The sequence below is a fragment of the Oncorhynchus clarkii genome, chromosome 7 (assembly GCF_045791955.1).
Source record: "Oncorhynchus clarkii lewisi isolate Uvic-CL-2024 chromosome 7, UVic_Ocla_1.0, whole genome shotgun sequence".
NCBI lineage: Eukaryota > Metazoa > Chordata > Actinopteri > Salmoniformes > Salmonidae > Oncorhynchus > Oncorhynchus clarkii.
In genome coordinates this window covers 6,038,261-6,054,026 of record NC_092153.1, presented here as the reverse complement: position 1 = coordinate 6,054,026, position 15,766 = coordinate 6,038,261, and the positions used below count along the sequence as shown (strand labels likewise).

Below are 15,766 nucleotides of genomic sequence, written 5' to 3'. Positions count from 1 at the left end.
GCATCACACCATTCTCAAGCTATACGATACATTCTGAACGAAAACACCACAAAGGATCTGCTTTGAATATTGTATGACCAGTAAAATTCGACTGTTTGGAGGACACCCATCCCGGCCATACTGCGGCCACTATCTATCTCCAGCAGGCTCGAGGCTCTGCCCCGGAACGTGTATTCATCCCACTGTGGTTATCATCCGGGATTGCGCTGCAATAAAACTTTCGTCCATCTGCTTTGACATCTCGGCGACTCCCGCGTTCTCTGCTAAAGCAAAGAACGAGGACATTAATTCAATCGCTATTAGGTCTACCTACAGAACGATTATTTATCAGGCTCGCGTGGGTTCTTGTTTTGGTGTTCCATACCGAAACGTATCTAAATGATGACAATTGCCTAGGATTAGCTAGATGACAATTCGTTTTCCAATGTACCCAAAGAGGGAAGCCTGATGCTATGAGGGTGTTTTGACACATCAAAGTGACGCGTGTGATGTTAGTTGTTTATCAGCAACAGGATTCAAGGATATTCGTAATGCAGTTTGTTACGTTTGAAGGCGGTTACATTGAAACAATGTATCATAATGGCATCACGTCTCGTGCCTGGGAAGCGAATTGATGATGGATTGTTGTTACATTGTAGCTACCCGATTGTAAATAGTTGACTTCTTTTTTTGCGTGTTATTGGTGAGCTATTTTTCCATTACGTGGAGATGGTGATTATATTTTTCCAGCGTGCCCTTCATCGTCATCATTCGGCTCCTGTGTTCCATTTTTGAATTTCTTCGAGGCTGACACGTATGCTACAGTAAGGACTTTATCACAGAATACACAAACATGGGAACTCAGATTACTGGCACTGGAAGAAAAAGAATCCCCAACAGGGAGAGACTGACCGCAGAGGACGATGCCCTCAATCAAATCGCTCGAGAGGTAAGTTTTGGGATATGATTTTCCTTCTTATTTTGGGAGGCAATGCTCGTCATACTGCGCCAAACCTATTCCACGGAGTGCCTTCAATTTAAGCCTATTTTATACATATATATATATATATATTATGCCAACATAAAGACACGAGCATGTCTATCATACTTGTAAAGTATAGCCTAAACCAGACGTTCCCAACCTGGGGTAGTAGGACCCCTGGGGGCCTATCCACAGGGGGTATTTAAGAAGACTCTTGAGACTATAACCTTACTGGTAAAATGCACACGAGGGGGTACTTCAGGGGTACTCCGGACAGAGCTAAATTTAGTTGGTGGTATAGTAACCGAAAAAGGTTGGGAACCACTAGCCTAGGCTACACTAGGACTATTCAAAAACCATGTATCAGTTGCTGCAGCCCCACACCCTCCTCAACTGACGAACACAGCGTGGTAATTATTATTCACTGGGGGTAATGGATGTGTATCGTGCTGCCTCTCCGATGCTGTATGCAAGGCATTCCCTGGACTAACAGACGCATTATTTGTAAAAGGAAACACGGACATTGTTTGCTTGGCCTACATAAAAATGTGGCTGGACAGTGGATCAAAGTGACACAATGAATGGGGGAATTGTTGAGGGGTAAATTGCTTGATAAAGACAACTGGGGATGACCTTCGTGGCAAGGACACGTTTACACGTTGAAATGGGTACCAACTGTAATGTTAGACTTCCTAGCTATTGATCCATGTCCTATTCATCTGTCACCTATCATCTATCACCTGTCATTTATCACCTATCACCTGTCATCTGTCACCTATCATATGTCATATATCACCTATCATATATCATCTATCACATATCATCTATCATATATCATCTATCATCTATCACAAATCATATATCACATATCATATATCATATATCACCTATCACCTGTCATCTGTCACCTATCAAAGTCATATATCACCTATCATATATCATCTATCACCTGTCATTTATCACCTATCACCTGTCATCTGTCACCTATCATATGTCATACATCACCTATCATATATCATTCTATCATATATCATCTATCATCTATCACCTATTCATCTATCATCTATCACCTATTCATCTATCATCTATCCATGACGCTTATTAAAGAAGCAGGAAAGAGCGAGTGAGAGAGAGAAAAAGATAGATGTAGGTCATACTGCAATGAGGGGTGCATCTCAATATGAGAGGGAGTCTGAACTGGCTTCCTCCCCTTGTCTACTCCTCTCTTTACAACAATTTGAGGTCACACGATAGGTGAAAACAAATCAGTGCAGACAGAAGATAAAGTAAACCACATCATATCCAGCAGATGCTTTTAAACACTTTTCATGTGGCAATCTCAGCAGGAATTGAACCCACAACCCTAGCATTGTAAGCGCCACGCCACACTTACTGAGCCACAGAGGACCACATGTGATGTGAGATTATGTTTTTTTGGGTGTAGGAAACACAATCAGAAGTTGATGGGGATACAATCATAGGGAGATTGACAGACATTGTCAAAGATTGTCATCATACTATATTGAAGTCTGGCGCCAGGTAGCCTAGTAGTTAGAACTTTGGGCCAAAAGGTTACTGGATCAAATCCCTGAGCTGACAAGGTAAAAATCTGTTGTCCCCCCCCTGAATAAGGTAGTTAACCCACTGTTCCCTGTTAGGCTGTCATTGTAAATAAGAATTTGTTCTTGCCTAGTTAAAATAAAAAAGTCCAGGACTCTAGTGAGACTCTGGCTAGTATTTGTAAGGACAGGCTTCTGACCAACTTTAGACTGAAGTCTGTTGACCAGTGACCACAACATCTTGAAAATATTGACTTGCTGCGCCCGGTGCCCATTGCCCGGTGCCCATTGCCCGGTGCCCATTGCCCGGTGCCCGGTGCCCATTGCCCGGTGCCCATTGCCCGGTGCCCATTGCCCGGTGCCCGGTGCCCATTGCCCGGTGCCCATTGCCCGGTGCCCATTGCCCGGTGCCCATTGCCCATTGCCCGGTGCCCATTGCCCGGTGCCCATTGCCCGGTGCCCATTGCCCATTGCCCGGTGCCCATTGCCCGGTGCCCATTGCAAATGGCCTCCAAACTGTCACTAGAGCCCAGCTTTTCCATTTTCATCTGGTTGATTTTATCAACATGTAATCCCGGTCCTTGATGATGTTAAAACAACTCACCAGTGTAATGCTGTGCTGTAGGTTTTCTGACCAGCCATGACTGTAAACTGAAGGAAAAGCCTCACTATGTGGACCATAATATTCCCCCTGAAAGGTTCTAAATGTCCTCACTAGATATCAAAGGGCTTGTTATGCTCTCCTGCTCCCCTGCCATTCTTCTAAATAAAGAAGTATACAGGGTAATATGTCAATGTGCAGTAAGAATCATGTGTTGGTACAAAAACACAGAAAGGTTCTATTAGTCAGAACCACTAGTCAGATCCTTGAACACATAAACGTCCCTAATTGTCATGGGTGTGGTGGGAGCTAAGCAACCAGGAAGGCAGTATTTTGTTTAGTGCTGACATCAGAGGGCTTTGTCACCATATGAGTGACAACATGATGTGAAGGCCCTTCAGAAGACACTCCCACCCGCATGCTAATGAGAATACGGTCTGAAATGGGATGTTGTCATCCTGGAATATAATAACACACTGTGTGCCTCATAACAGTGTTGACAAAGCTATACAGCTGTTCTTAAGCAGAATATGGGGTTGTTTTGAACACACACACACACAGACACACAGACACACACACACACACACACACACACACACACACACACACACACACACACACACACACACACACACACACACACACACACACACACAGAGGAATTTTCAAATGCAACTACTACTTCCTCCAGTCTTCCTCCAGTCCTGTCTCTCTCCCATCTCTACACACTATAATCTATGGCACTGATAAGACTCCATAATACTCCAGTCCTGTCTCTCTCCCATCTCTACACACTATAATCTATGGCACTGATAAGACTCCATAATACTCCAGTCCTGCCTCTCTCCCATCTCTACACACTATAATCTATGGCACTGATAAGACTCCATAATACTCCAGTCCTGTCTCTCTCCCATCTCTACACACTATAATCTATGGCACTGATAAGAATCCATAATACTCCATCCAGTCTGTTGGAAATGGTTCTCAATGAGACATCAAGTGTCTCTCAAACCAAACCAAGTGCAGTGAGGCCTGAAGCCCCCAGTCATGTGATAACAAACCGTTGAGAGCTGCAGATGACAGACAGACATCATTAATCCAGGGCCCAGAGCACGATGTTGTCATCAACTCATTCTGCTGTCATGCCAGTGATATTCAGCAGGTACCTGCTAGTCATATCATTAGTGCCAGGGTGTTGTTTGACAGTGATATAAACAGGTACCTGCTAGTCATATCATTAGTGCCAGGGTGTTGTTTGACAGTGATATAAACAGGTACCTGCTAGTCATATCATTAGTGCCAGAGTGTTGTTTGACTGTGATATAAACAGGTACCTGCTAGTCATATCATTAGTGCCAGAGTGTTGTTTGACTGTGATATAAACAGGTACCTGCTAGTCATATCATTAGTGCCAGAGTGTTGTTTGACAGTGATATAAACAGGTACCTGCTAGTCATATCATTAGTGCCAGGGTGCTGTTTGACAAATAACAGACAGGCCAGATTCAGAATCCTTAGTCAATGGTGTTAGGGGGTGTGTCCCTGTGGAATTAGGAGGAATTAACAGATAGACAGCTCCAGTATTAAAAGGAGGGGGGGGGGGGGGGCAGTACAGGGGTCCATGGTGGGCTTGGGTCGGGGGTATGTGAGGGGGAAGAGATGGGCTTTTGGCTGACTTTCATGTTCTAGCTGGTGAAGTCTGACCTACTGGGCAAGCTGACAGCTGTTCCCTTGGGTGCACATTTATGTGTGTATTGGTGTATGTACATGTTCATGTGTGTGTGTCCACTTTTGTGTGTGCGGGTGTGTTTGTGTATATGTGTGCATGTGATCTGTGCACGTGTGTGTTTGTGTGTAAAAGCACTCAGCAGCCACTCTGCACCAGGGGATTGGACTGTGTCTATGCCAGTGACCTGCATCTCTTAAGCCTCTCAGCATCATCCACATCCTGCTTTAATCGCAGGTTGACATTTATTGTCACGAGTCTTGTCCTGAAGGCAGAACGGCGCGATTTCCCCTCAGATAGACCAGCTGGAAAGTCAAAATTGGCTATATTGTAAAAATTACTGAAAACAAAAATGTGCTTTTTGATCTTACTTTAAGGTTAGGGTTAGGCATTAGGGTTAGGCATTAGGGTTAGCAGTCTGGTTAAGGTTAGGGATAAGGTTAGGGTTAGGCATTAGGGTTAGCAGTCTGGTTAAGGTTAGGGATAAGGTTAGGGTTAGGCATTAGAGTTAACAGTCTGGTTAAGGTTAGGGATAGGCATTAGGGTTAGCAGTCTGGTTAATGTTAGGGTTAGGCATTAGGGTTAGCAGTCTGGTTAAGGTTAGGGTTAAGGTTAGGGTTAGGCATTAGGGTTAGCAGTCTGGTTAAGGTTAGGGATAAGGTTAGGGTTAGGCATTAGGGTTAGCAGTCTGGTTAAGGTTAGGGATAAGGTTAGGGTTAGGCATTAGAGTTAACAGTCTGGTTAAGGTTAGGGATAGGCATTAGGGTTAGCAGTCTGGTTAATGTTAGGGTTAGGCATTAGGGTTAGCAGTCTGGTTAAGGTTAGGGTTAAGGTTAGGGTTAGGCATTAGGGTTAGCAGTCTGGTTAAGGTTAGGGATAAGGTTAGGGTTAGGCATTAGGGTTAGCAGTCTGGTTAAGGTTAGGGATAGGCATTAGGGTTAGCAGTCTGGTTAAGGTTAGGGTTAGGCATTAGGGTTAGCAGTCTGGTTAAGGTTAGGGATAAGGTTAGGGTTAGGCATTAGGGTTAGCAGTCTGGTTAAGGTTAGGGATAAGGTTAGGGTTAAGCATTAGGGTTAGCAGTCTGGTTAAGGTTAGGGATAAGGTTAGGGTTGGGCATTAGGGTTAGCAGTCTGGTTAAGGTTAGGGATAAGGTTAGGGTTAGGCATTAGGGTTAGCAGTCTGGTTAAGGTTAGGGATAAGGTTAGGGTTAGGCATTAAAGTTAGCAGTCTGGTTAAGGTTATGGTTAGGCATTAGGGTTAGCAGTCTGGTTAAGGTTAGGGTTAGGCATTAGGGTTAGCAGTCTGGTTAAGGTTAGGGATAAGGTTAGGGTTAGGCATTAGGGTTAGCAGTCTGGTTAAGGTTAGGGTTAAGGTTAGGGTTAGGTATTAGGGTTAGCAGTCTGGTTAAGGTTAGGGTGATAAGGTTTAAAATCCCCCTCCTATGACTTTGTGGCTGTGCCAGCTAGCACTCTGCAGAGCTGCCTCCAGAACAAGATTCATGAAGAAAAACGTGAACCTGCACTTTAATCACTGCTGGAGTAGTGTCATGGCAACAGTAACCAGCTTTTACTGTATTCTGGCTAAATCATTAATCATGTCTCAAAACAATATTTGACCCATTTAATCTAAAAGGGATTCTCAACGAGTGAGGTTGGTTGAGGTGGCATGCGATTAGTGAAGTGTGATGAACAGGCGATTGGTCTAGACTTCCAGCTACCTTTGACCTCCCATCAGCGATCATGATTCAATACATCTACTGAGTCAGAGGCCTAACCTTCCTTCCTTGAAGTGCTGTAGTCACTGTTGTCTGAAATGATCGGACAGGTGAATGTAAAGGTTTGACTGCATAGCTTACAGCGACACAGGCATGCCAGATATCTGAAACATGGAGTCATTGCTACATGTACCGGCTCTCTTAACTTGTCCTCACTGACTGTGTTGACATTAGGGGATGTGACTGTACTGCCACCCCTCTCCCTCCCCTCACTTCCATCAGCATGTTGGGCATCACGGCAGAGCAATTTTGTCCATTAAGTGTCTTTATAATATGGTCTAAAGAGCCTAACACACACACACACACACACACACACACACACACACACACACACACACACACACACACACACACACACACACACACACACACACACACACACACACACACACACACACACACACACACACACACACACACACACACACACACACAGCAGAAGTCTGCTGCTCTTCAAAGTGCATAAATCTCTGCATGAGGCTCCTCCTAAGAAGATTACCACAGTAAAATGCTGCTATGTATATATCAGGGCTCTGGCCTGTACGGGGATGTATCAGACAGACAGACACCATGTGTTCTCTGCATGTACATTAGTCTCAAACATCCCAGAAAACTCCAAGCTAAGTGCTCAACCCCCACTACTGCTTCAACACATCATGAGACTAGAATGTACTGTTATAGTATTATGGGGTTGTCACAACACACCTGAATGGGAAACTCTACTCTGCCCCCCAACAAGGCCTCATGAGCACAGCATGAGACTAGAATGTACTGTTATAGTATTATGGGGTTGTCACAACACACCTGAATGGGAAACTCTACTCTGCCCCCCAACAAGGCCTCATGAGCACAGCATGAGACTAGAATGTACTATAAAGTACAGTGCATTACGCTTTTACTAAACTATTTAGGTTAAAGTGATCAACCGTTTATAATGATCACATTTTCCTGCACTTATGTGTTCACGATGGGGCGAAGCCTAACTTTCATTGAGGTCAACGGCAGAACAGAGGATTTCGTCCTAACGGGAAGTTAGGATTTGCCCCTATGAGAGGAGTGCACTGAATAACTTCCAAGAGACTTTATTTTCCAGTAAGTGTTGAGGTGGCCCTTCCCTCTGCTCTCACTCAGAGAGCCTGGCTAGGAATAGATCCGTAGGGATGCATCATGCCTGTGAAGGTCTTGACACTGGTAAAGGAAAACATCTGGAGTTACAAAGCTGTTCTGCTTTTAAGCCTCCATGAGGTCTGTTCTGGATGGGAGCTGCTGCTGTCCAGGCCGACTAGTGTAAAGCTTCCAGGCCTCTAATAGTACTGACCAGTGCTGCTGCTGTCCAGGCCGACTAGTGCAAGCTTCCAGGCCTCTAATAGTACTGACCAGTGCTGCTGCTGTCCAGGCCGACTAGTGTAAAGCTTCCAGGTCTCTAATAGTACTGACCAGTGCTGCTGCTGTCCAGGCCGACTAGTACAAACTTCCAGGCCTCTAATAGTACTGACCAGTGCTGCTGCTGTCCAAGCCGACTAGTGTAAAGCTTCCAGGCCTCTAATAGTACTGACCAGTGCTGCTGCTGTCCAGGCCGACTAGTGTAAAGCTTCCAGGCCTCTAATAGTACTGACCAGTGCTGCTGCTGTCCAGGCCGACTAGTGTAAAGCTTCCAGGTCTCTAATAGTACTGACCAGTGCTGCTGCTGTCCAGGCCGACTAGTGTAAAGCTTCCAGGCCTCTAATAGTACTGACCAGTGCTGCTGCTGTCCAGGCTGACTAGTGTAAAGCTTCCAGGCCTCTAATAGTACTGACCAGAGCTGCTGCTGTCCAACCCGACTAGTGTAAAGCTTCCAGGCCTCTAATAGTACTGACCAGTGCTGCTGCTGTCCAAGCCGACTAGTGTAAAGCTTCCAGGTCTCTAATAGTACTGACCAGTGCTGCTGCTGTCCAAGCCGACTAGTGTAAAGCTTCCAGGTCTCTAATAGTACTGACCAGTGCTGCTGCTGTCCAGGCCGACTAGTGTAAAGCTTCCAGGCCTCTAATAGTACTGACCAGTGCTGCTGCTGTCCAAGCCGACTAGTGCAAAGCTTCCAGGTCTCTAATAGTACTGACCAGTGCTGCTGCTGTCCAGGCCGACTAGTGCAAAGCTTCCAGGTCTCTAATAGTACTGACCAGTGCTGCTGCTGTCCAGGCCGACTAGTGCAAAGCTTCCAGGCCTCTAATAGTACTGACCAGTGCTGCTGCTGTCCAGGCCGACTAGTGCAAAGCTTCCAGGCCTCTAATAGTACTGACCAGTGCTGCTGCTGTCCAAGCCGACTAGTGCAAAGCTTCCAGGTCTCTAATAGTACTGACCAGTGCTGCTGCTGTCCAGGCCGACTAGTGCAAAGCTTCCAGGTCTCTAATAGTACTGACCAGTGCTGCTGCTGTCCAGGCCGACTAGTGTAAAGCTTCCAGGCCTCTAATAGTACTGACCAGAGCTGCTGCTGTCCAGGCCGACTAGTGCAAAGCTTCCAGGTCTCTAATAGTACTGACCAGTGCTGCTGCTGTCCAAGCCGACTAGTGTAAAGCTTCCAGGCCTCTAATAGTACTGACCAGTGCTGCTGCTGTCCAAGCCGACTAGTGTAAAGCTTCCAGGCCTCTAATAGTACTGACCAGTGCTGCTGCTGTCCAGGCCGACTAGTGTAAAGCTTCCAGGCCTCTAATAGTACTGACCAGAGCTGCTGCTGTCCAGGCCGACTAGTGTAAAGCTTCCAGGTCTCTAATAGTACTGACCAGTGCTACTGCTGTCCAGGCCGACTAGTGTAAAGCTTCCAGGCCTCTAATAGTACTGACCAGTGCTGCTGCTTTCCAACCCGACTAGTGTAAAGCTTCCAGGTCTCTAATAGTACTGACCAGTGCTACTGCTGTCCAGGCCGACTAGTGTAAAGCTTCCAGGTCTCTAATAGTACTGACCAGTGCTGCTGCTTTCCAACCCGACTAGTGCAAAGCTTCCAGGCCTCTAATAGTACTGACCAGTGCTGCTGCTTTCCAACCCGACTAGTGCAAAGCTTCCAGACCTCTAATAGTACTGACCAGTGCTGCTGCTGTCCAACCCGACTAGTGTAAAGCTTCCAGGCCTCTAATAGTACTGACCAGTTGCTAGTTTTATCAGAGCAGTCTTTAAGAACTGGACTCGCGATTGACTCATTGGTCTAACGCACTGCATCTCAGTGCAAGAGGTGTCACTACAGTCCCTGGTTTGAATCCAGGCTGTATCACATCCAGCTGTGATTGGGAGTCCCATAGGGCGGCGCACCATTGGCCCAGTGTCGTCTGGGGTAGGCCGTCATTGTACATAAGAATTTGTTCTTAACTGACTTGCCTAGTTAAATAAAGGTTAAAAGAAACCAGGGGAGTGTTTTGTGTGGAAAGGGATGGATGCAGCCAGTTGTAAAAATCCTGGATTATATTTCTGGTATTTCTGTCCTGTATATAGGCCCACAATACGCGATCCAACGTTACTTTTTTGTGTGACCAGAGATATACAGTTATGGCTTGAAGCATAGACACCATTTTCACAGGTTCACCTTTCATTACTTTTTCCCCAATGAAATTGTATAAATTCTGTTAATTTAGTCATTCACTTTATTGTCACATGTCCCTAAACTTGAATTTGATTTAGTGGCGATATTTCCAAAGATCCACTTAGTTTCACAACCCTAGTGGTTAAAATGACACTATGGAGGGTAGTGTATACAGCCCAGTACATCACTGGGGCCAAGCTTCCTGCCTTCCAGGACCTCTATACCAGGCGGTGTCAAAGGATGACCCTAAAAATAGCCAAAGACTCCAGCCACCCTATAGTCATAGACTGTTCTCTCTGCTACCGCATAGCAAGCGGCACCAGAGCACCAAGTCTAGGTCCAAGAGGCTTCTAAACAGCTTCTTCCCCCAAGCCATAAGACTGCTGAACAGTAAGAAAATGGGCTACCCCAACTATTTACATTGACCCCCACCTCCCCCCTTTCTTTATGCTGCTGCTACTCTCTGTTTATTATCGATGCACAGTCACTTTACCCCTACCTACATGTACATATTACCTCAATTACCTCTACTAACTTGTACCCCCGCACATTGACTCGGTACCGGTACCCCCTGTATATTGCTTTTAATGGAAATGACAGATCTATAACTCACATTCCTCTGTGGATTTGGTTGTCACCCAACAAGTGACATATCACAGCTTTAAGGCAGGATGTGAATGAGTGTCTGCAATGATCCACAATGATTAATCTGATATGGTCTACACTTGTCTAGGCAGCCCCAGACCACCCTCCTCATCGGTCTCTGTTGACAGGCAGCCCCAGACCTCCACCCTCCTCATCAGTCTCTGTTGACAGGCAGCCCCCGAACACCCTCCTCATCGGTCTCTGTTGACAGGCAGCCCCAGACCACCCTCCTCATTGGTCTCTGTTGACAGGCAGCCCCAGACCACCCTCCTCATTGGTCTCTGTTGACAGGCAGCCCCCGAACACCCTCCTCATCGGTCTCTGTTGACAGCCAGCCCCAGAACACCCTCCTCATCGGTCTCTGTTGACAGGCAGCCCCAGACCACCCTCCTCATCAGTCTCTGTTGACAGGCAGCCCCCGAACACCCTCCTCATCGGTCTCTGTTGACAGGCAGCCCCAGACCACCCTCCTCATTGGTCTCTGTTGACAGGCAGCCCCAGAACACCCTCCTCATCGGTCTCTGTTGACAGGCAGCCCCAGACCACCCTCCTCATTGGTCTCTGTTGACAGGCAGCCCCAGACCACCCTCCTCATTGGTTTCTGTTGACAGGCAGCCCCAGACCTCCACCCTCCTCATTGGTCTCTGTTGACAGGCAGCCCCAGACCTCCACCCTCCTCATCGGTCTCTGTTGACAGGCAGCCCCAGACCACCCTCCTCATTGGTCTCTGTTGACAGGCAGCCCCAGACCTCCACCCTCCTCATTGGTCTCTGTTGACAGGCAGCCCCAGACCACCCTCCTCATTGGTCTCTGTTGACAGCCAGCCCCAGAACACCCTCCTCATCGGTCTCTGTTGACAGGCAGCCCCAGAACACCCTCCTCATCAGTCTCTGTTAACAGGCAGCCCCCGACCTCCATCCTCCTCATCGGTCTCTGTTGACAGGCAGACCAGGCAAGCTGTAAGGCAGGTTGGGCTAGGCAGGCTGCCATATGATTTCTTCACAGTGAAGGCCCATGAACCGGACTGAGTCTCACCAGCCTAATCTACCCTGACATAATCCTGTATCCTAAATCTCCTGAATAGTGCTGCAGTCTTTTGACCTAATGAGGCCACCGTACTGTACCAATGACGCTCAATGTGAGACTATGAGCCGGAGACTCACAGCGTGGAATGCTGCTTGTTACTAATGAATAACCCATGTGTCTCAGTCTCAAGGCAGCATCCAAGCTATTTCACTTCTCTCCAACAGCCAAGCCAGATTGAATCCTTGCCTCAGTCTCTCAGTTCTCTCTCTGCAGGTCCTTGACTGCTTGAGGCAATAGGCACACAGCAGTGCAATCACATGTGGTTGTAATTAGTTAGTAATAGCTCTTTGCTTCACATTTTAGTGAAGATAAATACCTTTAGTGGTTATTGCATTTTCCTTCGTTTCTTGAGTTTGGTTTGTTTACCAGGTTCTATTTTCTGTTTTGTTTTGTATCGTTACCGTGATGGCGTTGAATGCTTGGCACCACTAGCTCTTTTGGAGTGAGAACATTAAGATTGCTCCTGAGTGGCACTGCGGTCTAAGACACTGCATCTCAGTGCAACAGGTGTCACTGCAGTCCCTGGTTCAAATCCAGGCTGCATCACATCCAGCTGTGATTGGGAGTCCCATAGGGCGGTGCACAATGGGGTCGGCCGTCATTGTAAATAACAATTTGTTCTTAACTGACTTGCCTAGTTAAATAAAGGTTGATAATTCAGTTACATTTCATCCTGTTCAATTCATGTTAAAGGTCCAATGCAGCCATTTATATCTCAATATTAAATCATTTCTGGGTAACAATTAAGTACCTTCCTGTCATTGTTTTCAATCAAAATGGTCAAAAAATAAATAAAAAATAAGCTTTTTTTAGCTGTTATTGGCAGGGAGGTTTGGAACCCTCTTTCTTATTGGTCTATTAACTAATTTACTGCCCGAGGCAGGCCAAAACTCCATCCCACCACAACGGGCTGTGATTTCAGGAGGTCTTTTCAAACAGCTCTTACACTAAAAGGGCATTATCATAATGTTCACAATTTCACAGTATTATTCCAATAGATATAAAACACAGGAAATGAATAATGTTTTTGATGGCACTGGGCCTTTAACAGCCTGTGTTCATTTACAAATAGTTGTGCAGTATTGCTGTTCAAACGGTTTCCTGTGTGCTGACTGCTATCTCCGTCCTCTCAACGAGCTGTGAAACAAACACAATGGGGAAACAGGCCTGACTGGATCAAGGCCTTTCCAGGCTAACATAAAGCACCAGCCTCAACTAGCAGACTGGTATTCCATTTACCTTTGTCTGTGTTGTAGTTAGGCAGAAGTGAGCCCTTCAGTAGCCTGATGATCTCTATAGTTACACCCTCTTCCATTGGCTCTGACTAAATCTTCCCAGGCTTGTGTGAACAAAATGATCACTTGGCCTCCCATCACAATTCACAACAGTAATTGAAAGTGAACAGACCAGATGAACTGGAAAGACACTCACCCTTCCGGGTGGCCAAAAATAACTAATTGAAAGCCACGCCCTCAATAAGGCATGCCTCTGAATCTCCTCTACAATATTATTGAACAGTATTTGCATATTTGCCAGCAGTCTTTGCACAACAGTAACAAATAACATTGGAACTGTTCATTGAGGTTTGTTTTGTGGACCAAATAGATGTACTAGTCATCAATACATTCAAATATTTAGTGGCATGTAGTGGCATTTTTTTTTTTTTAAGTTACAAATTACCATGACTGGGATGTGTTGCTGTGCAAATGACATGTAGGCCCATCTTTCAGTTAAACAATGTAATGACTTTTGCAATGGTGTATAGTGTACAAATTCTAGGGCCTGCTATGCAGATACCTAGAAGGCCAATGCAACACTTGATAGTGAGAGTTTGCAGGCCCCCCATAGCCAAGGGCCCCAGTGCACACACATTGCCAGCACTGCCTTGCCCTATGCCACTGCCCTCCTCTCTTCACAGTACTTATACACATTCAGATTGAGAGTATGACAGTGGAGGATGAACTGGAATGGTGCCATTGAATCCTCAAGGATCTTATGGATTTGATCTAGTCTGCAAATAGACAACGAAACAAGCATTACAGATGACATGGACATCAACAAGGGGAATCTGGGTATTTGAATATGTTTTACAGGGAATCAGATGTGCTTGGTTGTAGGCTGGGCTGTTGCTATGGGGAAGCAGTGTTGTTATGGTCAGAGTGAGGGTGGGTGTGTCCTCACCAGTGCCCAGACAGAAATGCTGGCTCATCCACAGCCTCTCTCAGTAATAAAACGACATAGGGAACACTCCCCTCTTGTGGCTGCTGCTAGTCCTGCGTTTTTCAGAATCACTTTAATTCTTGTGATTGAAGATTGTGGGAGAAGCTGTAAACGGGATGCATATGTTTCCTAAAGGCCACTTCAGTGGTGAACTAGAAAGTGAAAGCCGTTCTCATATGGTTTGGTTGTGGAATAGAGAGACAATCTTAAAGTAGTGGGTTTCTGTCCTGAATGGATTTTCTGTCTGCAGTTTCTCAGTTGAAGGTAAGACAGCCAGTGATCTGTTTAGTATTTTATTTTGGGGCCCTGATCTCAGCTTTCACTGAACGACTCGGGACCTTATTCATTTTTGGCGATGCAATCATGACCTCTGATAGCTGGTCTGGAAGCTCTGTGTCACCAGACCAGTAATCAGCTGATGCCATTAAAACGGGTGTGTGTGTGTGTGTGTGTGTGTGTGTGTGTGTGTGTGTGTGTGTGTGTGTGTGTGTGTGTGTGTGTGTGTGTGTGTGTGAGTGAGTGTGTGAGTGTGTGAGTGTGTGTGTGTGTGAGTGAGTGTGTGAGTGTGTGAGTGTGTGAGTGAGTGAGTGTGTGAGTGTGTGAGTGTGTGAGTGAGTGAGTGAGTGAGTGAGTGAGTTGAGTGAGTTGAGTGAGTTGAGTGAGTGAGTGAGTGAGTGAGTGAGTGAGTGAGTGAGTGAGTGAGAGTGAGTGGAGTAGTGTGTGAAATGACTGAAGCAAAGCTAGAAATGACTGAAGCGAAACTAGAAACGACTGAAGCAGAACTAGAATAGACTGATCATTGGTATCAAATCATTTTTGTTCTTTGTTTAGAATAATATAATAACAATAATATTGGGCGGCAGGTAGCCTAATGGTTATAGTCTTGGGCAGGTGACCGAGAGGTTACTGAATCTAATTCCCAAGCTGACGAGGTAAAAATCTGTCGTTCTACCCCTGAACAAGGCAGTTAACCCACTGTTCCCCGGTAGGCTGTCATTGTAAATAAGAATTTGTTGTTAACTGACTTGCTTAGTTAAATAAATGTTTTTTTTTTTTTTTTTACAAAAATAATACCATACAGCGTATTAGAATAAGTGGATTACCTACATTACATACAGCAATCAGCTGTGTGTGTGTGTGTGTGTGTGTGTGTGTGTGTGTGTGTGTGTGTGTGTGTTAAGCATGGCTATTGGTCACCATGGTATTCTCTTAAACAATGAAATGAGTGACGAGATCACAGCAGCATTGATAACCAAATGCTAAAGGTTATTGAGGACGGGCAGACCTAAAAGCACTCTGATCTAATTTAACTTCAAAGGCTTGTTTCAAGCTATATTAGCCAGCTAGCTGCATAGTAAACACTAACAGAAAGACAGGAACCACAGCCTCAACACCAAGCTCCCAGTCCCTCACTCTTAACTGCTATGGTAACGCTTCCCTCTCATTTGGAACTTAATAATGAACTATTATTTCATTAACTGGTTCCATGTCAATTACTACTTATTTGATGGCAGCACGGCTCAATGTGTCATCTTTACCTAATGGGCTCACTGAGTTTTATGTTGAACTTTCTGCTCAGCTTGCTCACGCTAACGCTAGCAGTAATGGCAGTCATTGCAGAGATAATGATTAGAGACCATGGAAT

General features: G+C 45.7%; 1 protein-coding gene across 1 annotated transcript in view; it reads left to right on the top strand.

The window, feature by feature from the left end:
• The first annotated feature begins 239 nt into the window (after positions 1-239).
• The window catches only part of LOC139412764 (leucine-rich repeat flightless-interacting protein 2-like), a 40,854-nt gene continuing 25,327 nt past the window's right edge, over positions 240-15,766 (top strand). Inside the window, exon 1 of the mRNA XM_071159452.1 lies at positions 240-928. Within this exon, the coding sequence (XP_071015553.1) occupies positions 833-928 (96 nt within the window). The 5' untranslated portion in view covers positions 240-832. The remainder of the gene's footprint in view (positions 929-15,766) is intronic.